Source organism: Sylvia atricapilla, chromosome 20 (assembly GCF_009819655.1).
Source record: "Sylvia atricapilla isolate bSylAtr1 chromosome 20, bSylAtr1.pri, whole genome shotgun sequence".
NCBI lineage: Eukaryota > Metazoa > Chordata > Aves > Passeriformes > Sylviidae > Sylvia > Sylvia atricapilla.
This window is the reverse complement of record NC_089159.1, coordinates 7,895,180-7,923,018: the sequence shown is the minus strand read 5'-3', so window position 1 is coordinate 7,923,018 and position 27,839 is coordinate 7,895,180. Positions and strand designations below refer to the sequence as shown.

At 47.0% G+C, this 27,839-nt stretch overlaps 2 protein-coding genes across 3 annotated transcripts in view; both read right to left on the bottom strand.

Moving 5' to 3' along the window:
- Window positions 1–1,163: 1,163 nt before the first annotated feature.
- LOC136370175 (aldehyde dehydrogenase family 3 member A2-like) lies at window positions 1,164–7,887 on the bottom strand. Of its 2 annotated transcripts, XM_066333473.1 has the most exons (12): window positions 7,764–7,887; window positions 7,417–7,590; window positions 6,854–7,085; window positions 6,679–6,764; window positions 5,601–5,809; window positions 5,329–5,446; window positions 5,097–5,238; window positions 4,770–4,936; window positions 4,536–4,635; window positions 3,899–4,134; window positions 2,866–2,989; window positions 1,164–2,602 (listed from the first exon to the last, which is right to left on the bottom strand). In XM_066333473.1, exons 2-11 carry the CDS (start codon window positions 7,576–7,578, stop codon window positions 2,909–2,911), a joined length of 1,533 nt encoding a protein of 510 aa, XP_066189570.1. In that variant the 5' UTR covers window positions 7,579–7,590; window positions 7,764–7,887; the 3' UTR covers window positions 1,164–2,602; window positions 2,866–2,908. The 2 variants fall into 2 exon arrangements, with proteins under 2 accessions (XP_066189570.1, XP_066189571.1); XM_066333474.1 differs by lacking the exons at window positions 2,866–2,989; window positions 7,764–7,887 and having other exon boundaries at window positions 7,417–7,604.
- Window positions 7,888–12,429: 4,542 nt separating this feature from the next.
- The window catches only part of ULK2 (unc-51 like autophagy activating kinase 2), a 36,948-nt gene continuing 21,538 nt past the window's right edge, over window positions 12,430–27,839 (bottom strand). The window contains exons 16-28 of the mRNA XM_066333472.1: window positions 25,304–25,441; window positions 24,144–24,289; window positions 23,784–23,864; window positions 20,821–21,107; window positions 20,523–20,716; window positions 19,779–19,888; window positions 18,807–18,959; window positions 18,003–18,211; window positions 16,582–16,760; window positions 15,597–15,715; window positions 15,089–15,246; window positions 14,417–14,552; window positions 12,430–14,320 (exon numbers count right to left, since the gene is read on the bottom strand). Coding sequence (XP_066189569.1) covers window positions 14,253–14,320; window positions 14,417–14,552; window positions 15,089–15,246; window positions 15,597–15,715; window positions 16,582–16,760; window positions 18,003–18,211; window positions 18,807–18,959; window positions 19,779–19,888; window positions 20,523–20,716; window positions 20,821–21,107; window positions 23,784–23,864; window positions 24,144–24,289; window positions 25,304–25,441 — 1,978 coding nt within the window. The 3' untranslated portion in view covers window positions 12,430–14,252. The remainder of the gene's footprint in view (window positions 14,321–14,416; window positions 14,553–15,088; window positions 15,247–15,596; window positions 15,716–16,581; window positions 16,761–18,002; window positions 18,212–18,806; window positions 18,960–19,778; window positions 19,889–20,522; window positions 20,717–20,820; window positions 21,108–23,783; window positions 23,865–24,143; window positions 24,290–25,303; window positions 25,442–27,839) is intronic.

Here is a 27,839-nt window from a genome sequence, read left to right as displayed (position 1 = left end):
CTTTGGCCTGCTTGTCAAAGTGTGTGTAAGATGGAGTCAGAAAAATAAAGTTCAGAGTTTTCCCTGCTGACCTTTCTGCTGCCTGCTCATTCTTTCGTGTCCCAAACAGTGACATCCCACCCTGAGCAAGGCTGGCAGACGTTGTCCCTCTCAGAGAAGAGCTCCCACTCTCAAGCTGAGTGCTCAGGGCTCACAGCATCCCAAACCCAGTCCCACCTGCACTGGGCACCCCTCAGAGCAATCTGGGCTTTGCTGATTGATCCTGTTCTGAGGGTTCTCTCCAAGCCTCAAAGCCACCCTCTGCTCACAGGGATGCTCCCAAGGAGCCAGAACATAGAGATGACTGTGGGCTGGGTGGGCAGCCAGCTGGAAGCAGAGCTGTGTGCCCAGAGCCACCCTGCACCCATCTTCCCCATCACCCTGAGGCCCTCACATCTTCACAGAAACATCACAAAACACTGCAGAGATTTCACCTTTTAGTCAGAACCAGAGATCTGGTCCTGCCCAACCAATCCAGACACCAAGATCCCCTTTCCAAGGATTAAATCCTGCCCCTCCCAACCCGCTGCCACAGCTGAGTAGCACAACCCAAGAAAGCAAGTGACTCATTAAAAAAAAGAGGGGGGGGGAGAAAAAGCAAGTTACCTTCAGAGAAGCTTCTCCCTCCACCTGTGGCAAGCTGCAAGCAGGCACAAGCCCTTCCCCTGCCATGGCTGGGGGCGATCCCTCCTCCCCAGGAGGCTGGCCCTGCCCCGGGGCTCTTGCTGGGTACAGGATGCCCTTTTCCCAACTCCTTGCTGGGCTCTGGAGCCCTGGGTGGCTGCTCCCAGCCAGGGCAGTGACTCAGGCCCGTGTGGGATGGCACAGAGCACGTGGCTGTGCCCACGCTGTGCCACACTCAGGATCCAAAAAACCCCCAACCAGGCAGGTGACAATCCATAGATCTGAAAAGGGGAAAAACAGGGCCAGCCTCTCTGCTGGCTCATCCTGCTCCCTGCCTGGCTCCAGGAGAGTTTTCAGTGCCCAGCAGAGCTCTGGGAGAGCCTTCCCAGGGTGCCAGGGACACAACACAACACATTTGAGCCGTTCAGCCAAGCCATGGCCAGAGCTGGGAGCAGCAGGGCAGGATTCCTCAGGAGACTGCAAGGACTTACCACACTCAGTTTATTATTTAAATTTTTAGTGTTTATTTAGTGGCTTGCAAAATGTATCATCAAAAAGGCTTAGCACATGGATTTTCACCAGACATGAAGAAATCCCACTTATTGCACAGTAAATATAATTTTCTACTCTACATTAATTGCATTTATTAACGACTTTTCCACTTGCTTTAACATTAATAGTTCTAAGGCTCTTTCACCTTCAATTCCTTCAGCATCCTTCCCCCAAGCTAGAACAAGCCCCACATTATCCCCTAGTGCAAGATTACAGCATCCTGAGAAGCTCAAACATGAAGGAGCACACACACTCTTCCAGTAATTGTTTTCCCTTGGAGGAATCTGACCAGGACCAGCTTTCTACTGGCTTCGGCTGGGATAAAATTAATTTTCATGGTAGACACTATGTTTCTTTGTAGAAGGACAGTGTTTTGGATTTGTGACATTGGGAGTGATGGCATTTGTCTTCCCAAGTCACCACCAGGTGTGATGATGCCCTACTCTCCTGGGGATGGCTGAACACCTGCCTGATGAGGGGAATTAATGAACAAATTCCTTCATTTCCTTTGATGTGCCTGCAAGCCCAGTTTTCACTTCACCTATTACACTATTTTTATCTCAACATACAAGTTTTCTTACTTTCTTCCAATTCTCTTCCCCATCCCACAGGGAAAAATCAAGTGGCTGTGTGGGGCTGGGCTAATCCACAAGGGATTTGTCATTCCCACTTCTCTGAAAAGGCCTGGAAGTTCTTTTGCTCCAGCATGAGACACTCACCAGCACAAACAGGCAGTGCAGGCATCACCTTCGGAATTTTCTAACTGCGAAATAACTGTTAAAGGCACATGATGAAACACAGAAGGCAGCCCCTGACCGGCTGTGGATGATTCTGGTTTGCAGAGATGGGAGAATGTTTCACCTCAGTTAAATGGCAAGGGGAATAAACTCACTGGGTTTATTCACAGCCATCACTCCTGGCCAAATGCCTGGGGCAGCACAGCCTGTCTCAGGCTTGTCACCAAGAGGGTGGGTGTTCAGACCATCCCCAAAACTGCAGGGAAAACACTGCCAACCCAAGGACTGCTGAAACTTCAGCTCCTGAGGGTCACTGAAGAAAGATGAGTGGTTTGCTGCAGGACACTGTGTGGCCCTGGAAGCTCTGCATGGCACGGGGTGGAGGTAGGGACTGGAATTTCTTGCTCTGCAGTCCTCCTTTGGAGAGCTTGTCCCCACTGGTCCCTCTGTTCCAGCATGGCTTTTAAGTAAACAGGAATCTGAGCCTTCTCGTAGTTAGTGCCTCTCTAAGGCTACTCTGTGTGCTCCACAGCTCACTGAAATCACCCAGAACAAAAGAAAATAATGACTTCCCAGCTCAAGGAAACAGACACAAAGCGAGCACCCAGAGTATATGATGGCGCCTTCTCCTCTCTTCATCAGTTAACCACCTGTGAAGGCAAAACACAACACCAACGTCCTGTGAAGGATCTGCTGAGACAACACCAATTCCCTTTTCTAGAAGAGCCTGAAGCAAAGCCCCTTCAGACAGGGTGTTCCCCAACGTGCAGCTCTCCTGCCCCTCAGCATGCACTGGTTATCTCAGATGCCAGGGGAAGCATCGTGCTCTGGCTCAGCCCCACATTCACTCATCTCCAAAGCTTTCCCCAGTCTCAAACTAGGTCTATGCACAGGAAAAGAAAAAGGCTCCTACCTCACTGTGACAGCCACAGCAGTGCTCTGAAACCTGCTCCTCCTTACCACCCACTGGGCCAGCCCAGCCTCTGCACAGCCAGCACAACCATGAGGGCTTTTCTCTTCAGCACAGACTGGTGGCTCTGAGAAACCCAAATGATTTCAAGATGCTGTGAGTTTCCCCCCCCCCCTCATTCCCCTACACAGGGCCTGCCTCCCTGGCTGCTGCCTCGAGGCCTGAGCCAGTCCTTGGCTCTTACACCTCCTCCTGGATTATGTGGGCAGTTTATTTGCCCTGGGATGTTTGGCTCCCGAGTGTCTCCCTGCAGCAGCAACTACACAGACTGGAGGGCAGAGTCCTGATCCACCCTGCCACATCCTGTGCCCTCAAGAGCTGCTCCCTTAAGCTCACTAAACCCCAGGGAGCAGTCGGTGTAGGCACACGTAGTGTCTGACATGGACAACCAACAGTGATCCTGCTTAAAGATTTGGCATCCTGAGCCTCCTGCAAGCCTCTGCCTCCTGCAGAGAGGACATCCCACCCTTCTGTACTACCCAGCTGGAAACAAGGGAGGAAATGGGAATAACTGAGCTGAGGTCAGACAGGAGCTGCAATGGGTGAGGAGGAACAAGAGCGCATTGCTAACCCTGGCTTTGGGACACAGCTTCCCCTCCCCAGGGTGCCACGGCACAGACTGCAGCTCTCTGGGCTGTGAGGCAGCTCAAACCCTGATGAAGGAAGCCCTGAAATGGAAACCACTCCTAACAAGTCCCAAACTACCAACCTCTGCCTCTGGAGGGAGCATCCCACGGGTGTCACCTACCAGGGAAGAGCAACAAGGAGTACAGCAGCCTGCGGGATCCCTCCGGGGATATTCCTATTCTACAGACTGCTTGCAAGAGTGAGAAGGTAAGAATTTAAGGTGGGACAGATATCATAAATCTCAAGACAGAAAAAGAGGTCAGGCTTTATAAAAGGGCTGCAGTCGCAAAGAACAGATCAGGTAAATCGCACACGCACTGCCACAGAGAGCAAAGACCCAAACACTCACCTTAATCATCACTGCTGCCACAACTCCCAGCAGGGCCAGGACAAAGAGCCCAATTCTGGCCTTGTTAAACCGCTTCAGGAGGAAGAACTTGGCCCAGTCCACCTTCTTCTGGCTGCCAGGTGGGTACCTCATCTTGTTGGTGCTCTCCATCCTCAGGTCCTTGATGAGGCAGGAGCGGCGGTGGGAGAAGGTCTCGAAGCTGTGCTTGCCGTGGTAGGCACCCATCCCACTGTGCCCTAGGGACACAGGCAGCCAGGTCACCCCTCAGCCAGACAAAGCTCTGCCCACCTGAGGACAACTGACCCTGTCCCTGTGATGTCCATCTGTACTCCAACCCTTCTTCTTCCTCGCCTCGTTTCCACCAATCACTCCGATTGCAGCAAATGGTTTTAATCCACCTTTCCCATCAGGCTGCACTAAATGCTTCAGTCTTTCCAAAAATACACCCAAAGGTTTTTCCCTCCTGGCCCCTGTCTTAATGCTCTCCCAGAACTTATCATTATTATCAAGACCTGCTGCACAGAGATCCTTGAGCTGCAGGAGGGACAGGGATACCCACACACAAACCATGAGTTGTTGTTCCCTGGGACACACTGTGCAGTTAAGTCCTAACCCTTAAGGAGCTCCAGTAACTTACCAACACCACCAAAAGGCAAAGTTGAGAGGAAGAAATGCATAATGACATCATTCCCAGTCACACCACCACTGGAGGTTTGTGAGATGACTCTCTTGATTAACTAGAATAGAAAAAAAACCAAAAACCCAAATTATTAAAAAGGTTCAAAGAAGAGACCAGACCATGTAACTGAGGATATTGGGAAGGCAGCTACATGTCAACAATATTCATCTCCTTGGCACAGCCCAAACCCACCTCCTTGTTGTTGGAGAAGACATAGAGGGCAAGGGGCTTCTCCCGACCGTTGATGAACTCAATGGCTTCCTCCACACTCTTCACAGTCACAATGGGCAGCACTGGTCCAAAGATTTCCTCCTCCATCACCTTTGACTCCGGGGAAACATCCGTGAGGATGGTTGGTGCTGCAGCAAATGGGACAATGGGAGAACAGCATGAGCAGGGCACACACCTGGCCCAGCACAGGACCTTGGTCTGTTCAACGTAACCCAAGTGAGGCACAGACACACGGACCCCGAAAAACACCCACCACCACCTCCCCTCCACAGCAGCTGCCAGGAGCACCTATGAAGCAGGAGGCCTCATCAGTCTCTCCCCCATGAGCAATTTTCTGTCCTTCCAGCAGGCTCTTGACCCTCTTGAAGTGACGCTGGTTGACGATCCTTTCATAGTCTGGAGACGACTTCACATCTTCCCCATAGAATTCCTGACAAAGGGAACAGCAGAAACAAAAGTGCTCAGCACAGCTTCCAACAGCCACAGCTGCAGGAAATCACACGTGGGACAACTCCCTCACCTTCAGAGTCTCCTTGATGTTCTCCACCACCTTGTCCTGGATGGATGGGTGGCACAGGATGTAGTCTGGGGCAATGCAGGTTTGCCCACAGTTCATGTACTTGCCCCACGTTATCCGCCTGTGACAGGGGAGGAAGGGACATGGTTTCTCCATGCTCTGCTCCCCACCTCTCTGGCAGCCTCTGAGCTGGGGGTGCTGGCTCAGAGACTTCCCCTGCTCCAGGTGGGTTTTGCCCCAGTGCTGAGGCCCCATCAAGGGTGCAACAACCCGACCTGCAGGCCACAGCCAGGTCACAGTCCTTGTCGATGTAGCAGGGGCTCTTCCCCCCCAGCTCCAGGGTGACAGGGGTCAGGTGCTTGGCAGCTGCTGCCATCACGATTTTGCCCACTGCAGTGTTGCCAGTGTAGAGGATGTGATCAAATCTCTGGGTGAGCAGCTCAGTTGTCTCAGGAACTCCTCCAGTGACCACCGGATACAGCTCCTGCAGGGCAAACACGAGCCTGAGAGTTACCTTGATTCAAAGCACTTACAGCAGGGCAGCAGCCCTGCATGTGGCAGAGGGCAGATTTATTTGTGGTCTCTTTTATAATGGGGACAAAATATAACGGTATCAGAGATATACTCTGCTCCTTCCCCTGAAATGAAGTTTCATTTGTGCCACATGAACTAAAAGAAATAGAGGCTGAGGCCAGGGCTGAGTGTGGCTGTGGAGCTGCTCCCACACAGTAAGAATCAGGGTGCATATGATTGCCAGGCTCCCCCAAGGGCTGTCTTCTTCCTCTGCTCCTGCCTCCCACCTAGAGAAGGCGTTAACTCCCTGGAGGAAACTCCACAGGGTCCCGAGCAGTGACAGTAACAGTCTATCTCCACGACACAGTGCAAGGGATGACAGAACTGCCAGGCAGGAGGAGGAGACACACCACCTCCTCCTGCAAGTGTGGTTCAGCAGGACATGAAAACCCAGGACATATTGCCATGGAACACGCAGTGCCCAATTCTCAGGAAGAGCCAGGCACAGCCACCATCCTACACAACCTGTGCATCCAAGGGCATCCCCAGCACAGCTCTAAAAGAGCAGCTCCTGCAGTGAGAAGCACACACACACCTCTCCATATGGTCATGGGTGTCAAAAAGGCTGTCACATGGCAGCAGCATTATGTAAGCTCAAACACAAACACAGGGAGAATTTGTCAATGTACCTTTGGACTCTAACAGTAACTCAACCCTTCCTGTGCCTCCTGCTTATGCTCCTTTGAAGGGAGCAGGCAATGGATTTGGCTCCATCCTGCAGGAGCCCTTTGGAAGCAGGACAGATGAAGACAGTCGTGTCAGGCACGGGGCCACCCTCACCTTGTCCAGGTACTGTGGGAGGAGCTCAGACAGCAGCCGAGCCGTGTTCTCACTGACCTCTGAGGGCTTCACCACCACGGCATTGCCTGCAGGGCACACACAGCACAGACACTGAGCCCTCACATCCTCTCCCCAGCCCCACACACCACCCACCAAGGCCCTGGGAGATCCCCACCTGCCGCGATGGCCCCGATCAGGGGCTGCATGACCAGCACAAAGGGGTAGTTCCAGGCCCCGATGACCAGCACCACGCCCAGGGGCTCGTAGTGGATGTAGGCCTCATCCCTCATGGTCAGCAGGTTCTTCTTCACGGGCAGAGGGGCTGCCCAGGACGGCAGCTTCTCCATGGTGAGGGCCAGCTCCCCCAGCACGCCCAGGATTTCATGGCTGTAGGCGTTGGGCCCACACTGAAACAACAGGGAGCTTGGGGAAGGGCTGCCAAAGGCACCCACCTCCCAGAGCCACCACCACAGCCCTGCTGCTTCCAAGGGTCTGTCACCGGCAGTGGCAAAGGAGCCCTGGCCAAAGATGTGTGGGAGGCAGAACCCAAAACATGACGGCCAGGAATGCCTTTGCAGTCCTGCCTTGGACTAACTCCTTAGAAACGGTGGCAGCAGATCCTCAGGCCGCAGTGGGACAAGAGTAAGAGCCATTTAGCACAGCAAAGGCAGCCCTTGGCCTTCCCACTTCCCCCTCAGGGCTGACCGCTGTCTGATGGGAGAAACCCCCGAGCCAGACCTTGTTGAGATCCGCCTTGAGGGCTGCCAGGATCTCCTTCTCCTTCTCCTGCACCATCCTCTCCAGGGCCTTCAGCTGCTGGATCCTGAACTCCAGCGGGCGGCTCCGGCCCGAGTTGAAGGCGGTCCTGGCCCTCCCCACGATCTGCTGCATCTTCTCCATGGCCACTCAGCACTGAGGGGACACCGGTGACATCGGTGACATCCAGCTCACCGCGGGCCCTCCCTCGCCCCGCCGCCCAGCCCCGGATTGTCCCCCACATCCCCGGCGCTCCCCCGCCCCAGCCGCAGGCAGCGAACCCGCCGCCGTTTCGCCCCTCACTCCGCCGCATCTCTCCGAAACCTTACGTAATCCCTGAGTTAGAAAAGTTTGCAAAGCAGCGCGGGGCGTTGGTGGCAGCGTGGGGATGTCACCGAGCCAAGCCGGGGGCTGCTCCCGGCGGAGCGTGGGATCCGCGCTAATGAGCGACACCCGGCCGGGACACGGCGGGACGGGGACACCCCTCACCCCGGGGACCCCCGAGCGACACCGGCGATCAGGCGACGACCGTGGCAGCGGTCTCGGCGCGGTGGCTGAGAGCCGCCGGCTGTCCCCCCGGCCGCTGCCCTCCGCCCCCGGGCACGACCCTCCGCCCCCGCGGCCCCGCCGCCCACCGGGGCCGCCGCCGCTTCCTCTTTCCGCTCACATGGACGGAAGCGGAACGGGCGAGGCCGGCGCTGCGCTCCGCGTGCGGCGGTCCCGGGGGGAGAGAGGAGAGGGGAAAAGCCGAGCGGGGCGAAGGACGTGTCCCCGCGGTCACCGCCGCTACCTCGCCCGCCGCTCGGGGATGCTCCTGCCGTGTCGCAGCGCCGCAGTCCTCCGTGGGCTCCGCCGCTCTGGCGCTGCCGGAGGGTTGTGAAACGCTGCCGGGGCGTGGGGCTGCTCTGCGGGCGGAGGGCAGAGTCCCTGCGGGGCCTTATCGGGGCAGAGATGCCCTGCCCTGCCCTGCCCGAAGCCGGGCAGGTGATGTTCTGGGGGAGGCAGGAGGAGCCCGGCAGGACGGTCGAATTAACCTTGACACAGTCGTGGCGTGGGAAGCGAGCCAAAAAAAAATAAAAAATAAACCCAGCCGAAAACCAACCCCCCCCCCCCCCCCAAAAAAAAAAAAAAAAAAACAGCCGCAGAGAAAGGAGCTCAGGCAAGGCTGGGCACATTCCGGTTAAAAATAGACCTGCCACAACTTGTTCTAGGAAAAGCACGGGGATTACTTAAGAGTTGCACGCTGCCTCTCGTGCCACAATTTACCAGGGCTTTTATTGCTAAAGCTCCTCGGCTGCAGCTGTATCCCGCTAAATCCACTGCCACACCTCCTTGACACACAGGGCTGGCACCTGGGTGCTCCTGCCCAGGTCATGGGGGCTCCAGGCATAGAGCCCTCCTTCTGCAACATTTAATCCCATTTTCCCACATCAACACGGCCCTTCGAAGCTGGGAGTGCCCTTTGGCTCCAGACTCTGCAGAACCACAATTCCCCCCAGACACCGAGCTTGGCTTCTGTGGTCAGTTGGCTTCACTAACGCCTCCTGGGCTATGGCCCAGAAGGAACATTTCACAAGCTGTTGCACAAATTTTGGCAGTAAACACCCCGCTCTGGAGAAGAATGACATGAGCAACTGCTAAAACTTGTGTGCAGGAGGCAACATGAGAAGGAAGAACAGGCTGGGCTTGACAGGGCCCTTCCAGGTGGTGTATGGAGAAAATCTGGGCTTGCATTGAAGAAAACATGGGTAAAATGTTCCTCACGGGACCATTGCCTGATGCTAATACTCCCCCTTATCCTGTCAGCATCCTTGCAGGCACAGCAGGCTGGAGCTCTGTGCAGCCCCAAGGGAATTTGGATGAGGGATTAATGGTACTGCAATCAGAGTAAAAGCCTGAGCTCTCAGCACGGAGCATTACATTGTGCCTGGGGAAATGGTGCTGTAAGGCGCCCACCCAGGCTGGCAGCAGGAGCACGGAGGTGGATGGATTCTCCAGAGCTTGTAGAATTCTTACCCGTCAGCCCGGAGGGTTTTCATGTCACAACAGAGCTGCTTGCACTTGGCAGCACGTCCTGGAAGCAAATATCCCCAGTGGTGAGTGGGGATAAACCTCTGCAGAAATGAGGCAGCATCCTGGGAGAGAGTCCCTTCTGGTCCTTGTCAGGGACATCTTTTGGCCAGTTGGGGACAGGAAACAAGGCTGAGGGCTTTTGTAGCTTTGCAGAGTCTCAGCTGGGTGGGACACGTGGATTTCAGGGAAGTGTGGGATCTCGAGTGAGACAGAGGAATACCCCGTCCTCCCCACGCCTGGGAGCTGGCAGTGTTTTCTATTTTAATTCAATCACTAAGAAACAATAAAGGGAGCTATTTATGGGAGAGCAGTGGAACTCCAGAGGAGCTGGGAGGTGAGCAGTGCTGGGGGGAGGCCTCTAATCTGTAGTTACAGCAGCAAGAGGTGTTTCACTGAGAAGCTGAGCTCCAAATTCCTCCTTACCCTCACTCCCTTCTATGAGTCAATTGACAGCAATGAGACAGGCTCCTGCCCTGCCCTGGGGAGCAGCCCTTTGTGCTGATGCTCACCCTTCTTCCAAAAGCACCCGGCAGAGCCTGAGGAAGGAGGACTTTGGTTTGGAAGATAAACTGGGCAGTATTTGGTTTCAAGAGTCCACCAAATAACACAGCTAATCAATAAACGTCCTTTCCGCTCCCACACCACGCTCACTGAACTTCCAGCTTTCAGCTACAATCCCCAGTCTCTGCTTAAATGTCTGCCGAGTCTCAAATTCCAAATGTTTGCTGGAAGTCACATAACCCAGCCAGATCCAAAACCCGAGCAGCACTCGACCATAAAAGCGGGTACAGAAGATGAACAACAGGGAGAGGTTTTTAAGGAACCTACAGGAATCAATGCAGCTCAGTTCATTTATGGCATCACTTGTTTTGGAAGCTGTGGCTGATCTCACATTCGCAAGAAGGAGATACTGTTGTCACACAGAGCCCTGGTCTGTGGGCTGCATTGTGGACAGAGTTCAGGCCATGGAAAATGTGAAAGGGACACAAAGAAACAATGGGAATGATTGGCACAAGGACTGCAACAAGACTCAACAGCCCCACTGGCACTCGGTTGGCTTTCAGGCAGCGAGGAGGGGGGAGCCTGCCCTGCACAAAAGCCTATTGACAAGGTGTTTGCCCCAAGGAGCAGTGCCAAGGCTCCCTTCAGCTGGGCTCCAGCTGACTCGGAGACCTCAGGAGAGGGGTTACCCCCATGGACTTGACTCCTCTGCAGAAAGGAGGAGCTGTGGGGGCACTCTGGGAAAAGCCACAGCCAGGGCCATGGCTCAGGTCAGATGGGGAAGTTCAGGATAAAAAGAGATTTGCTTAAAGACTTAAAAGGCATCCTGGACAGTAAAAAAAGATAGTAGCAAGCAGAGCTTAGAGAAGAAGAAAAAAAAACAAAGTATCAAAACTTGAATTAAAAAAAAAAAAACAAAATAGGAGAAGAAGCAGGAATGAAACAGGAGGTGGGTCACAAGTCAGGTCACAAGCCAGCCTATCTGAATTTCAAAGCCTCAACAAGCTTTGGAAGCAGCTGGATCCAGCTTTCCCTGCTCCAGATGAAAAGCAGGTTTCCCTTTTTTGTGTAGCTGGCACTGGGACTTGGGTGAATCACAAGTTATTGCCTCTGAACCCTGAGGTGATGTGGTAATATAAGATAATAGCAAGAACTATGCAAAATCCAGGCAGCCCCAGGAACACCTCCTTCCTCAAAATGCTCCTTGGAGTAACTTGTAGTATCTTAATTGCAAGTTAAATTATCAGGATTTCCTCCTCTGCGTCAGAGGAAGGGCTGAGAGTTCAACTTCTGGCTTATGAAAAGCAGCAAATGTCAGAATCAAAAATGTGTTTTACTTTCCTCAGCTGACATTGTGTAAATTGGACAGAGTGGAGCAAGTGCAGAACACTCAAGGAGATGCTGGGGAGCTGAGCTAGAAAAGCACATCAAATCTCTCCTTTCAAGTTCTATCTTTCAAAGGCTGGGAGGGGAAAAAAAAAAGTATTTGGTAAAAACAAGCACCTGCTGTTCAGCACAGAGAGCCAAAGACAGAGGACAGCTTCAGGATCTTTGTGGAATGAGTTTATGCAGAAAGACAGGCCATGAACATTGGTCTCCTCCTCCTGAAAACAGCCAGCAAGAATAGCCCTTTTCTTCTCCTCCTGTTTGTGCAGCTGTAGCCTTGCTGGCAAGAGGGGAAGGAGAATGAGCTTGAATCCTGAAAGGAAAGAAAGAAACCCAACAAAACCCAGTGAGTTCCTGAGAAAAGCAGCCTATCTCCTAGACTTGTGCATTAAGGCTGGTGCTTTGTTCCTAGATTCGGGCTCAGACAGATCATTAGCATTCCCAACTCACTCCTTCCTCATCCTCTTCATGTGCCCCTCACAAGTGGAGGGGTTTTTAATAATAAATTGGGGACAGTTTTGATAGTACAGCTCAAAAATACAATATCCACACAGCAGCTACCTCAGCTGGGCAGAGGGCACGAGCTGTGAGGTGAACAAAGGCCATTTTTTGTCCACTTTGGATAGAAATTGTAACTTCCTGCCAGCTTTTGTCAATTAGCTCTGTATATGCTGTCCTGGCAGCCCAGACAGCTCCCCTTTGCTAGAGGCAACAAACAAGCACCTTGTTGAAAGATCATACAGCTGTTACCCAGGATCTTACTTGGCATTTTTATTTTCCAATCCAAATTTAAAAAAAAAAAAATTGGGAGAAAAAAAAAAAAGCAGCAGCAGGGTAAATTGTCTTCCTAAAGCCAGGGAAAAACAAACTCAGGGACACTTTGTGCCAGAGCTGTCCAGAGATAAAGAACTCAAGGATGCTGGCAGGTCCAGCTGCTGAGGGGAACATTCAGCAATTTCTTTACCCAGGCAAGAAGAGATTTTTTTTTTTCCTAAATTTAACACCTCTGCTCACAGAGACACAGAAACTCAGCTGTACCATAGAAACACTTCTAGTGTCAGTATTTATTTTTACCTTAATATACATTTATACAGGCCATAATAAAAAGGCTATTACGCAACAGTTCAGTGAGTTATTACCTAGTTCCAAGAATAATGCATGCAATTACAAAGGAGAGGTAGAAACACCGTATTAAAGACCTAAAAATACAAACATTATATAAACAAACACTTTCAAATTAACTGTTGGAATTTCATACAGATAAATAAGGTAAAAAGTACATTACTCTGTCAAAGTAAAGGAAACACATGGTTATCCCAACACTGAAACAATATTTTGATGTGTAAGCCCTGTACAACTTTGTCAAATAGTTCAGACCACTGTGTTTAAGAGGATTAAAATGATTTTGTCCTGGAGAATGGTTTATTCAAGTATTCAAGCAGTTGAGTAACAAAAAAGTCCCAAAAATAAAGTATAGGAACCATTTCCAGAGAAGCTGATCTGCCTAAAGACTTTGCAAATCGCTGTCCTCATGATCTCATGGGATGCTTGAAATGACAATACCTATAAGGCTAAATGAAGCTTCCCACCTCTCCCCCAAAATGCACACAAAATAATCCTGATTTTTCACACACTCTATATGTAGAGATTCTACATAATTTTATCAGCATCTCAAACCACAACATTATTTTCTGGTTTGTTTTTTTTTTTCACCTTTTTTTTTTTTTTTTTTGCATGGTTCCTTGCAGAACCTTTCAGTTTACAGTATTTATTGTAATACTGCCCAAGAAACAAACTACAGAGAACTGTCATTACACCCCTAAAGACTGCAGGCATTAATGCACATACTGCATGCACAACAAAAGATGCAACCAAATCTATAGAAAAAGCAAACAACCAGCAACTCAACATTGCTATTACTGAGAAAGTCCAGAGCAGTAGTTACTCAAGTATTAGACAAATAGGTATAAAATGGAAAGGTTCACATGAATACAAGTTTTTACAGTTTGTTTGAAAGTCTTCTAGAAGCTACATTTGAAATTCTGAAAAGAATTTTATGTACACTGAAATGAAATTCAGCCAAGTCCATTGTGCCTTCTTTCTCTAGATTTTTTTTTTTAATACAGTTCTTCAAAAAATGAATATACAGTTGCTTTAGTAAATTAGTGCAAAACAAAATATTTTGGAAGAAGATCATCAAATTGTATCCACATCAGCTGAAAACTCCCTGGGGATTTTGCACAGATGGAGAGAATTTCTTCCATCCCCACTTTTCCCCAGGGTAAGAGCGTGTTTGTCACCCCTTCATATGACAACCTGAGCCATGTGTACAATAGGTGAGCTCCCAGACAAGGCAGCTGAGCCCCAAAAAGCTTCAAGCAGCACTTGCACATGGTTAGGGTTTCCCAAATCCACTCAGTCACATTTTACTGAACAGCTTAAAAACTCTCCAGGGAATCTTCTGAGGGAAATGTCTTTTTTTTTTTTTTTTTTTTTTTTTTTTTGGTACCTGATGCAGAAGGATCCGTTCTCTAAAAACCTCACAAGGGAAAAAAACAACAAACCCTGATCATTCAAGTTCAAAGCACACGTACAGGGATCAGTTTGAAATGTGAAGAGAGATTCTTTTAAATTCTGTTGCTAGGAAGGAAAAGGAGCTGCTGGATCCGTAAGGCAAGTGTACTTTTGGAATTTCTCCTCTTTGAATATGCTGCTGTTTCTTTGGTAGTCACCACAGAAATGTAAGAATCATCTTCCACGTGGGGCAGAACAAGGACAACAATGAAGCTGTAGTGAAAAAAGTGCAGTATCACTGATGTGGTCCCTTATGTTCACACCATCTGGTCCTCAGGATATTCCTACTGCTCATACACAGCCACTGTGCTGTAGCAGAGTGCAGAAAGCCTTCGCTCGATGCTGGATTTATCTGCAGAGAGAGAGACACACACAAAGGCAGGTGATGACCAGAACTATTTGACAACGTGAAAATTCCATGTAATTCTCATTATTCAGCTGAACTTACACTTGTGTACGTTTTCTATATCTGCAGGGTCTTGCAGTATTTTAGTCAGTCCCTCCAGCAGCAGGGCTGCCTTGTGGTATCGATATGTGATGTCTTCAGTTTGCTGGAACATCTCATCCAGAGCTGCCGACTGCACCTGCAATCAGTCGGGACAGTCACTTTCAGAAACTCCACCAGATAAGCAGCCAAATGAAAAATTCAGAATTAATCACCTAAAAGTGTCATTAAGAAACTATTTTTCAGCTTTGATTGAGCTGGTGTGTTGTTGTAACTAAGACAACAAAATGAAGGTGGAATTAGATGATCTTTAAGGTCCCTTCTAAACCATTCTGTGATTGTGAGAGGACACAGCACCTGTGCTGTGGTAACAGAATATTCTGCATTAAAAAAAAATCTCTAAAAGCACTTTTTGATATGAATAAACATGCTCATTCTTACACCTGCATTCTCTTGCAATGAAACAAATTAATTGTGCACAACATCACCATTATCAGGGTTAAGCACAACATTTGCCACGACCTTTTGTGTGACATAAGAGTTCCCTCTCATCACTAAAGCAGTTAAATTTCCTTTGTGGTCACTGAAAATATCAATTCTATTTTCTGGTTATGTGGAAGAGAGATATGAGAGAAGGCAGCAATTCCTATAGTTCAGGGAAGAGGAGGCACTCACCATTTCCACAGCACAGCTGTAGATGAGTTTCTCTGCAGTTACACTGTTGATTTCATCAATGAACCTTTGCTTGTCCGAAAAGAAACGATTCAACTTTTCTGTCAGTTTTTTGCACATTCCAATACAGAATTTGTATCTCTCATTGAGGCTTTTCACAACTGGGAGAAAGGTAAGAAGAAATTAAAAAAAAAAACCCCACAACAATCCAACCAACAACTTTGCCTAAGTTCACCTTCGCAAAATAAACTTGTTTAAACTTGTAGTTTTAGTGTTTATTTACTCAACCACTTCTATGACTTGAGTATCTATCATATAATTTCTATTTCAAGTTAATGAATACCCATTTCCTAACTGTTTCTGGCTGTTTACTATCAGAATTGTGCAACTGTACGTATCTAGAGTTCTCCTGCAGAAAAGAATAAACAAATGTTGCAACTTAAAACTTTCTGAGTGATGTATCAGCCAAGAAAATTCATGAGCAAAGCAAATTAAATGATATTGCATCTACCTTGCTTAACAGCAGTGGATGGGTTCAGTTTCCCAGATTTGACCTGTGCTTTGGCAAGATGCAGAGAAGATGCCAGTAACTGGGCAGCTTTCATATACAACACCAGCTGCTCCACTTGTCTAAGGAGAAGAGGGGAAAAAAAAAAAAAGTAATTTATGCATCAAAATACCTTTTTTGAATGCACTCAAGCCAGGGACAGACACCACTTTTTAATCACAACATCCCACAGGATGCAGCAACAGCAGAAAAGGAAGACAGATGTTTAAAATGCAGCTCCACCCCTTCCCTCCCTTCCCTTTACAAACACTCTGTCATGGGGTGAGGGGACATCTGCTCCTTTAGGAGCTGCAGCAGCAAAGACTAACTGCTTTAAATGCAGACGTTTGAAAAAGGAGCACTTATTTGTGGGGACTCTGCCCGAGGTCAATGTCTCACCACAAGTGACTGGGTGTACTTTTCATTTCCTGTCCCCCTGGAATTCTCAGTTGTGAAAAGCAAACACTCTACAGGGGTTTTCTGTTGGGTTTTCATTACTTCAGGAAGAAGGCAGGAAGTAGAACTGCCCTTTCCCACCACTTCAAATTTCTCCTGTTTCTCCTGGCTTTTGATTTGTTATTAGGGCTGATTAACTCTTTTTTTCAGTTAAACCAAATTTGGACACCATTTCTCCCCTCCCAGCTTCCACCTCAGTCAACAGGAACGGATGAGGGCTCATTTCTGCCAGAAGCTGGTACATAAGCTTCCATGCTCAAAAATGCACTGCTGCACTTCAAACCTGAACTCAACACTTTCCCCAGAAAAGTGGCAGACCTAAAAAAAAAACAACTCTTGTCTTTGCTCTCTGATCTGTCTTCAGCTGTTAAAAAAATAATTCCTATAAAGATTCCCTACAGGAAAACAATCACTCCCAGCAGAAAGGGCAGAGCTCCAGTACATTTTTGGTGTGTTGGATCTTCACTAAATCTCTGTTTGACTGCATACTCACCCCCATTCTTTGCTGAGCTGGCTGATCTGATCCACAACGATGCTCTCCTGGATCTGGTACAGTGACACAGCAGAAGTGCACAGGTCTGGGTTCCCTCCCCTCACTGCTGTCAGATCCAGAACACACTCTGTAAATGTCAGCATCATGTTTAGGTGACGCAGTGTGTCTGTGTGCTCTCTCTGTCAGAGGGAAAGATGACAGCAGTTTAACCACTCTAAGCCATCAGCCACATTTAAAACTCTTGTTAATCATTTAAAGATTTCTTGGTGTGTCAGTTCTGTGCAGGAATCACATTGTGGTAGAGGCAGCATTAGGGATGACAGAACCAAATGGGCCCCAACAGATCTGAGCTTGTTCTATTCTTTGTTAATGAATTCAAGATATTGTAGCTTATACTTGAGAGTCTTTCAACAAGCCCAAAGGAATTGGTACATGGAGTTCTGTGTTGAAACCTGAGGAACTAAAGGAATCACAAGTGGGACAAATTACTTATTTTATCATCAATGACACAAAAGTATGCTTGACACTTGTGTGAGGAGCCAGGAGGAACATTTGGCTTTTATTATGTAATAGACTTAATACCTACATAAGAACTGATCTGCCTCACTCTAATTCACACTTGGTTCTGGAATTAAATTGTGTTACAAGGTGGCTGTTACCAAAGTTTACAAATTAGACTAAAAACTTCAATGGGAGTGAACAACTCACTCTGCTCTATCAGTAAAACACAGTACACATGCAGAGTTTCTCCTCAAAAAGAAGCCTTTAAAACTAATCAAACATGTCTTAGCAATGTTTGTAATATTTTCATTAATAATACACGTCTAAATACATTTTAAACTCTATCTGTGGGAAGAATACAGTGTACTGGTAAGGATTTGTGTTTTAAGAGATATTCAACAGGGACCCAAACACCTTCCAAGAAGATGTGAATGAAAAACCAGAACAGCAATCTGTCTTGAGAAATGTACACTCCAAGAATAGCATTCTGGTGAAAGACCACCCCAATTTTAAAGTGTCACTCCCCCACACATTTTAAAAAAATATAGGACAGTCCTCCCACAAGTAGGACTGAACGTCATCCCCTGACTGTGAAGAAGTAATGAAATGCCCAGAGGGGCTTTGTCACTGTCAGCACCCACATCCACTAGCATTAAACAGAGGCCTCTCTGGGAGGCTCTGGTGGACAAAAGCAGTCATGTTCCTTTGGTTACCTTTTCAAACATATAAAATGCCAGCAATAACCACCAAAGAGAAACTGGCAACTACTGATACAGCAATATTTTCAACATCTTGAACAGAAGAACCAACACATGAGACAGCGCAGAGGAAACTACAAAGCACACGGAGCACTCCTGCTTTTACCACATCTGTTTCAGCAACACCACACATTAGAAAACACGAAATGATTGTTTCTATACCTCCATTAAAGTTTCCTCAGGCAATTCAGGAGCTTCAAAAGTGATAAAGCCCTCTAGGCTGGGAGGGGAAGTACCATAAGGGATGTACTTCAGACTGGGAGCCGCCTCAGCCCCCGGAGGAGAGGAGCCCATGTAAATGCCAGGAGGAGAGCCCATATAAACACGGCCACTGGTGGAGCACAGAGACCCTCCAGAGCTGTTTGATCCCACTGCAAGGAAAATAGCACACACATTCAGTCTGATTCGGCACTGGGTGACAGCAGGTGACACATGAGTCCCCTGTGGGACTCTCCTCACTGCTCTTTGCATGGCCCTGCAGAGAGAGCAAAGGCTGTTCTTTAACAAGTGACAACTCCTACCAGATTCTTGGCTGACAAGGAATTCAGGTTGTGCTGTGGTTCACACTGCTCACCTAAAGCCCTTGACCTTCAGGTCTTTAATATCTGACAGCAGAGCTGTCTCTTGCCAAAATGCAGGCAGCTCCCACCCTTGGTGAGCTGTTTCTGGGACAATGCATTCCAGCAGGCAAAAATCAGAATCCTGACACTTCCTTTCCACCTTTGCCATAGAGATCACACTCCCAGTGAGGGAGTAAAGCTGTGTACACAGGAGGTTACTCACTGCTGGACTGTAAATCTGTGCCTCTGACCCTCTTTAGGGGGGAAAAGGCAGAAACTATCTGATATTAACCTCTACTTTTCAGAGCAGTTTTGCTGTAGGCCCTGTGCATGGCAGCAAGCAGGCCCCAGAAGTGGACAAGCCCAAGTGCTGCCTTTGAGAAATGTCCACACAACAAAGTCTTACCTGAGGTGGTTCTGGTTCTGAGGACCATGTGGGTGCAGGTGGGAGGGGTGGCACTGCTGGGTGGGGACCCCACAGTGAACATGACAGCCCGAGAACTTGCCCCACTTCCCATGGATGGAGTTGCCATTGCAATTCCATAGGCTCCTGCTGGAGCTGGGAGAGAACATTTCAGCAGGTTAGTCCCTATTCCATGTAATCACACCAAGAAGTAATTATATGCAGCAAATTGGAGCACTGCAACACAACGTGCTTTGATGCAGATCCAAGCCCTGGACTAGTTAGAGGTTCTCACAGGAAATAAAAGAAGCTGAGTGGACAGTCTTGGTGAGACAAAAATAGTCAAGGTGCAGCTTAATGTATCTTTTTACTTTCAATCTCTCAGTGTTCTACTCTCACCCAGAAAAGAGCAACAGAGACTCCCTGAGAGCCTGAAAAAAATGTCAGCTTTGCAGCAGAAGATCCAGCAGAAAAATTCTAAAGGGAGATCATGACAAGTCTGGAGGCTAAAGACCAGCTCTGTCTGCAAAACTCCTTCCACCTGCTCAGAAGAGAGAACTTCTGGTGGCAAGGGACAAGCTCAGGGAGGAGGAGAAAAAAACCCAACCAAACACCCACAATTACATAAATTTGCTTTCATATGAAATCGAGGTGGAATTAGAAAATGAAAAGCCACAAATGCTAAATTAAAAATAAAACCAAACCAGAAAATCCCAAACCATTCCAGCCAGCATAGGCAGTCAAGATATTTCTGTGTTTAGCACAGAAATAAGTATTTTCCTGTCCCGGTTATTTTTAAAGCTATGCTAAAGAAATGGAACAGATCCCCTCAAACATTAAAAAAAAAGCCTTCTGTGCTGAGGCTAAAAATTGTCAGAACCAATTCTCAGAGTTGGAAGCAGAACTGTGATCCAGCTGGCATTCCATAAAACCCCAGGCACAGGGAAACAGCTTGGAAGTATCACTGATCCTTACCTGTGTCCATTGGCCTCTCTGTGTTGAGACTGTCTGTACTGCCTTGGTATAACTGCCCTCCAAGGTTGGTCTTTACCTGTTGGTCTGACAGCTTCCCAGTACTAACAGACCTGCACAGGAAAACACATGAATTAAAAAACCAGAACGTTATTCAGGAATATCATCCAACTTGCAACTAAGGATAACTAATATTCTTGGCATTTAGTACAGAGAATTTTTCAACAAAGATAGAGAAAGTATTGAAGTCTTGCTTGTTATCATGGATCTTCTAAAACAGAGTGAACCATAAAAATAAAGAAACTTTTTTCTCTTGAAAAATTTATGTTGCAAATTTTGTCATAGAGAGTCTCAAGAAAAAGCTGAACAGGCTTTACAGAGGCAATGAAATTCCAGATTCAGCTAATCAAAACAAAAGGGAACTAGACAGCAACACAAAGTGCTTCAGGAAGTCTCTGCTATATTTATAGCCAGTACAAAATGTTTCTGTTGCACACACCAAACCTCAGCATCCCCTCACAGCTTTTTCACTCTCTGAGAGTTGCTGTGTGCAGTTCTGCTGCCCAGCTGCCTCCCCCAGGGATGCAAAGTTTCTCCTAAAGCAAATGGGAGAGCTCCAAGTTATCACTTAAACAGAGAGCTTTGGGCAAATATCTCTTATAAACACCTCACCTACTCAAAGATGCCCCTCCTCTTTCAAAATCAGGCCTGAAATTTGATGAAATGTTCTTTCCTGGCAGTGCTTACCTGCCAAAGGTGGTTTTGCTGTGCTGATCTCCTGCCTGTTTGTCAGCTGCCTGGCTGGAGTGGAAGTGTGTGAAGTCCCTTGGGTCAGTGATATCTTTAGGCTGCAGTGGGGTTTCAGCCAAGCCCTGGCGATTTGCCAGGGCCAGCAAGTTGGAGGACGCTTGAGTTTTAGGTATTTTGAAAGGAGCTGTTGCCTTTAAAAATCAAGAGCAAAAACACAGAAAAAGATCAAAGTTAGAACCCCAAAATATTCTCTGTTTCAGGCACTGTGTTACTGAGAACTGCAAATTTAACAAACCTTGGTGGGAGAGCCGATGATTGTTGGCAGTGGGGTTTTGAAGAGCCAGTCTGAGCTCCTGGGTGAGGATCCCATGTGCTTGGTAGGGGATGTTCCCAGACTACCTGGCCTGCTTGGCTGTGGAGAATGACTGTATCCATACCCAGCATAGGATGGGCACACTGGGTCTGAATGCTGCTTTCTGAGCTTCTGCTTGTTTTGGTAGATGTCTGTGAGAGTAGGAGCACTCTGCAACCTCGCTCCCATCAGAAGTGACTGCGGAGACTGAGATGGTGGTATAGGAGAACCTACGGAGATGACAAACTCAAAGGTAATATTCTACTTGCAGTGTTTGATGAAGCCCAAAACTCCAGAGAACAACACTGAACTGCAAATATTGAGATGTGTTTCATCATTAGCTCACTAGATAGCAAGGAGCATGGATTCAGCCCGTGGATTATTTAAACTATTGCTGCACCATACTCCAAGCTGCCAAATAGGCACAATTTCAGGCTGACAGCTGTCCTGGCAGCTGCAGTACATCTGGCAACCTGCACCAAGACAAATAAAGTGGTTGGATTCAGCAGGAATGGCATAACCAGCATTGAAATTCCAAGCTGAATAGAGGTTCTCAAGGCCTGGAATGATATTCTTGCAAACAAGAGCGTCAATCCGACATCGCATATTAACGACTTGTTTTGTGTGTAATGACTTCATTTGCAGACACAAAGGCAGCTCATGTTCCTGCAAAAAAACTAAGTACTAAAGAGAACCAAATTATTCAGATGGAACAGTTTGGGGACATTACTTTGAGCAGTTGTTTACTTTTTAGTCTGTCAGACTGAATCTTTTTTCAAAAGCTGACAGAGGAAGTCCACGCTTAGGTACGAGTGCAGTTTCTCCTAAAGCAAAAGGGACAGCCCTAAGTTATCAGTTAAACAGAGGGCTTTGGGGAAATAGCTCTTATAAACACCTCACCTACCCAAAGATGCCCTTCCTCTTTCAGAACCAGGCTGAAATTTGATGAAATGTTCTGTTCCTGGTGTATGCTTTTATGTCTCATGATAGGGAACTGTGCAAAGTTACAAACACTACATCAGACTTCAGCTTTATGGTCACAGCTACCCAGAGAAAATGCCTGTCTGTAACCTCCAAGAACTGACATCCAAGTGAGTTTCACTCATGTTTAAAAAAGAAAAAAAGAGAGAGAAAAACTGAACCGTACAACCAGAGGAGGCTTTTAAAAGCTGGCCACAAGAATCTCCTGACAGAGGCTTCATTTCATAAATACCTGCTCAAAAAAACCATCCCCAACTTCTTGCAGTTTGCTCAGTAAAGTGCCCAGCTGTTACAACACATCTTTCAGCCTTCTTAAGCCCATGTTTTTGCTAGTTGGATTTTGAATATGAGCTACTTCATCTTGATTTCATTCCACTCCATTAGGCAGCATGTTTCAGAACAGCCTGTCTGCCTGCAGCTCTAGCAGAGGGATCAAGTCTATTTCTCATTAACTTTTCAGCCAAGAATTTGCTTGCCTGAAATCCCTCTGCTTCTCTGCCTCACAGCACTGGGAAGCCTTCACCTGTCCTTTTAGAATCAGTCTGAAATCTCACTGGTTACTGTTCCAGGGTTGTTGCCACCCCAGGGAAGGCTTCTGAATTAAAAGTGTGTCCTCTGCTGCCACTGGCAGCAAGAACAGCTCAATTAGTTCAGAAGCTACATTAGGAAAGACATCTTCAGTCCATAGAAAAAGCTCAGCCCAGATGACCTCACCTCACCCAAAGCAAAAAACTGCTTCCCATGCCCATTTCCATGCTGAGAAACAGACTCCCTGCAATTTGTGGTGTTGTACAGTCATTTCAAATTAAGAAGTGAAACCAAGGAGGGAAAGAATGCAGAAAACATATGAAGAAATAAAACATTAAAACCCCTGCCAGCCGAAAAAACAGTGCTGTGATGCAAGTTAGTTTGATCTTGGCAAAAGGCACTAAACCAACAGCCTGATGAAACTATCCAAAGAAAAGTTGCAACAAGAAAAGCAAACACAGTGCTTTGAATTATCTTCACACACACTCCTTTTCACTTTTTAAGAGACCATTTCATATCTAAGGATTCACTCATTCCTTTTGTTGAGCCAGCCAATGGCACAGCAATTATAAAGCCAATTTTTGAGACACATCATCTAACTTATTTCATATGGATGAAATAATTTCCAGACATGGCTACTCCAAGAAGTGAAGGCTCTATCATATCCAGATGGTTTTGGACAAGTGTTAAACAAGAGAAAAACTCACAATGAAGTTTCAACAACACAGCTTATGAAGTCAAAATAACAAGTATAACTAGCATTTTAGTTAGAGAAGAAAATGCACCCCAAATGTGCACAGAGCAGGAGAACGAGTTGCTGAATGGCATATCCTTATACCAAATCCTTCTGGCATTACAGTGCAATTCCATCTTTAACAGTCTCAGAACATCTTCAAGTCCTATTTCTTCCTGATCTTTTTTTTTTTCCCTGCTGGCATGCCATAATAATTTATGACTTGCAAAGCTTGCTGACTGCCTAGCAACAGTAACATCAGATCCCAGCCGATTTCCCAAAGGAATGACGAAAACGTGTTGCACGTTGTGCACTGGCAGCTCTGCCTCCCTTTTCTGAGAACTGGCATGACAGAGCTGGTCTATCAAAACCAGATTCTGAGAAGCATGTTACTACCATTCATTATAAACCAGCCCTGGTTCAAGGCAGGCTTCATCAGAGTTGTTGTTCCAGCTTGAGAATAAGAAATTTCAGTCACTGTCCTGTTGTGTAAGGAATTAGCTATGGGCAAAGGTGTCACCCAGGCCACAGATGGGCTGTTTCCACAAGAACTCAGTGTCTCCTATTGACCCATTCTAACGTGTGTTGGCTCTCCTACTCCTTCACAAAATGCTCTAGAAGCTCTAGCAAAATAATGCTGCTTGCACTGTCCAAAGTCACTCACCTGAGAAGTTTCTACTCCTTGATTCATGTCCTTGGAGTTGTCCACAACAGCAGTGCCCAAGCTGCTCAGGTATGGTTCCAACTATGCAAACAAAACCAAAATGTGGATTTACACTTTATACTTCACTTAAAAAACATTTGTGGCTTTTCATTTTCTAATTCCACCTTGATTCACTTAAAAACATGAAGCAAGTGAAAACCTAGTTAGTTTACTTCTGCGAGAGCCATTTAACAGAAATTATTTCTGTACACTTGGCCTGAGCAGGCCGTGGTTTAAGATTAATTTCAAGCAAGAATTAAAGAGTTCTGAATGACTGCTCCAGATCAAGCTTTACTAATTGCTAAGCATTTCTGCGCTTACCTAGTGGTGAAGGAGAGTATGGTCTGGAAGATCCTGTGGACAGCCTACGCCCAACGCCCTGGGCAGGGTCAGCTGGCACTGGAGAGCACGAGCCCATCTTCATGAACCCCATGGGGCTGGTGTTGGAGCGTCTCACAACGCCGGCTCTGCCAGGGGAAAAGAATGGTCACACACATACTGTGCCCACTGGTGCCTTGAGATAAGCTTCAGGATCCTCCCTGAGCAGTCTGATCAGTTAAAGGAAATACTGGTGTTTCAACAGAAAGCTAAGAATTTAAGCTAAGCTCTCCTACTGACAATAATCAAGATTTAGTTCCCTTTGTTACCACGGACTTTTAAACTTTGAGTGCCATAATAGTCTGTTAACTGGAGAACATTAAAATAGACTTCCCTTAGTACACCTTAATCTTCATAAAACTTGATCAGCAATTTTTTTTATTTCACAACAAAGTATTGCTGTAAATGCCTATTTTTTAATCAGCAAAGATTCTGACAAAATTTTCATTTTGGGTCTTGAATACAGCTCAGATAACTGAAAACAGACTATTTAAGGGCAAGTCATTTCCCTGAATGTAGCAACTATAATCAAATCTGGGATCCTGGAAAAAATATGCAAGAAACCCTGGGTTTTGGTTTTGTAAATATCTCCAGAGTTCTGAGTAGTCTATTTATGAGTCTTTGACCTTCACCAGCCTGATCCTGTAGACCACAAGGCAGAGAATGAGCCTGGCTCACTAGAGCTTTGTAATGAGACAAGCTGGTTAATTAGCATGCCAAAAATTGTTTCCTTGATATTCTACAGGACAAAGCATTCATCTCATCACTACATGTGTGAAAACAAAACATAACTTATTACTGACATTTCAGTTCATGATGTAATGCCATGCAATACACAAAGAGCAGTAAAAAAGCAAGACTTCATCTTTTTACCTTCTTGGGTCTCATTTTGAGTGAAAGAACAAGCTCGTTTTGTTTCCATGAAATATTTCAAGTGCCCATCCAACAATCTTGAGATTGTGAAGGGCTTTTTATTCGTTATCATTGAAACATCTCTTTAGTGCGGAAAAAAATAATGACATCAGCAAGAAAGCAGGGACATCTGCCAGGGTCCCAGACAACCACCAGACCCAAGAGAAAGGAGTTAAGAAGTCCAGCCTCACCTGGGTGATCCGTGGGGGTTTGACACGGGGCTGGCAGTGGAGGAGAGGTTCTGTTCTATGCGCTGGTAATTCCGCAGCTGGGTGGGAACCGGGATCGGCGCCGTCTCGCTGCGGGGGGACACGGAAGGCTGACAGTGCCTGGAGTTGGGAGATGTGGAGACAGGAGATGAATACAGCTAGGCAGGTCTCGCTCTCTCTCAGAGTTGTACTGTAGGAATTTGGAGAAAATCTAAGAAACAGGCAAATAAATTTCTTCTGTGCTGCCTGGGTGTGCTGTGATCTCGGCTTGTCCCAAGCCAGTACTGCACTGGGGAGGATCAGGAACTGTTCAGGACTCCTTGCCTTCCCTGCATTGGCTGGGATCACATGGAGCTGGGAGTCAGCCCTTGGTCACACATCACTGAGATCTCCAGATCCCTCTGACTCCCTGCCAAGCCGCCTGCTGTGTTTACCACACTTGAAAATAACGTTCTAGGAAAACCCGGAGTGCCAGGGACAGGAAGTTCAGAGAAGGGCTGGAATGTGGACAAAAGCCACCCAAGCAAAGGCAGAGATATCCTCAGAGACACTGTGAACTTGCAGGAGGAAAACATGTTATGTAATGCAATAACGAACCCCTGAGAGGAGCAGCCAAACCACACACCTGAACATTAATCCACAGATTCCAGCTGCAGGTTGGCCAAGTTCAGCTGCAGTGTCAGTGACCTGCCTTGCCTCAGTGTGGCTCCTGATAAGGAACTCAAACCACTGCATATAATCAGTAACCAACACTTTTAAAGGAAAACAGAATTCAACGGAAAGAATTTCAAACGAATGAGCTGTCTGGAAGATAATTGTTTTACTATCTGGGCCTTTATTGACCATGTCTTTAAAGGAAGATTATAAATTCTTAGAAGAAATGTGAAAAAAATTCTCTAGAGGACAAGACTCACTGCCTGGCTCCAGCTGAACAGAAATCTGGGTTTTCTTACTGTAATTGTCCTATTCTCTTTGCTACCACTTAGAATGAAATATTACTTCCTAATAGGCACAGAACTTCCTTAGCAAAAGAAAGTAAGTTTGTCCTGCTGCTGCCACCCAGTTTCTGAATCCCACAGAATAATTTGGAAGTTGGCTGTGGGCACACAATCAGCAGAAAGCCTGAAAACTTCCAGGCAAGGAGAAGGACTCCCAAGTGGAAACCACAGGAAGGCTGTGGGCAGCCTGCCATGACTACACAGCACACTCAGGGAGCACGGGGAGCCTCTCCCCAGGAGAGGGAAGCAGATGTTATTTAAACTGGGGCAGTGACACTCAGGAGACCATGAAGGCACTTCAGTTTTTAAAGAACTCAGCACAGAAAACGCCTTTCCCTGCTCTCACACAGGTAGGTCCAGGCAAGCTCTTGAGCTGTGAGCTACCAGGAGGCAGCAGTGCTGTGTGAGTGGGGTGCAGAGGCACAGCCCCATTGGGGCTCCCCAGCTCAGGCCCAAAGCTGAGCTCTGGCCAGGCATCCTCCAGTCTGATGTGGTTTGTTACCAGAGGAAATGCAATACAGATGTCTGCAGAGCTGCATGCAAATCTTGTTTCTCTGAGACCCAGAGGATAAAACTGGTAATAAACCACAGGAGAGTGAACCACCTCGACCTAATCTGCCCATTCTGGCTGGAGACTGTCTGTGAAGACACACAACACAGAGCAGTGTAACTATGGGCACAACTAATTCAGTTTCATCAGCTAATCAGAAAGATTCACTGTTTCACAGGGCATAACCTTTTGTAAAACACCAAAAAACCCTAAAAGAAACAAGCCACAAATTATGAAAGAATATTTGTCAGGAAATAAAAAACCAAACCCCAAAACCAAAACCAGCATCTGGCAGAGTATCAGACACTCTGCTTTCTTCAGACCATGCCACATGCAGCCCCAAATGCAGTTACTGAATTAACTCAGCCAGTAATTAAATCAAACTATTATAGTACAAAGTGTGAACAGTAGGCACCTGTTTTTAATCACATGACCATTTATCATTTAGCAATGCACAGATAACACAACTGACATATTTTCATAACATTTCTAATTCTAAAAACTCTGCCTGACACAACTTAAAAAAGGAAAGAAGAGTGTATTCATACTACATTATACATGGCCAATTCAGAGCAAATGGATCTCTACAGGCAAACCATCCCCATTATCTGCCCTTAAACATAAAACATGAGGCTAAAAGCTGTATCGACAGCCCCTGTCAGCAGATTTCACCAACTGCACAAAGATCAGCACAAAGTAACAAACTTTTCTTGTGACAAGCATTTCTAAACAAATAATGCTGACTTGCAGCCCTCCAGCACTGGCACAAGCCAAAAATGCACCCAACATAATAGCTTTTTTTCCCCAGTTAGCCACTCATCCTCTTTCTGTTTGTACTGAAAACATCATGGAATTCATCACTTGAACAAATTCTGCTTAGATATTCCATGAGTAGTTAAACACCATAATTAAGCTTTACATTTTCCAGTGTACCACAGGAAATATTTCAGGCCCCACTGATGAAAATCAG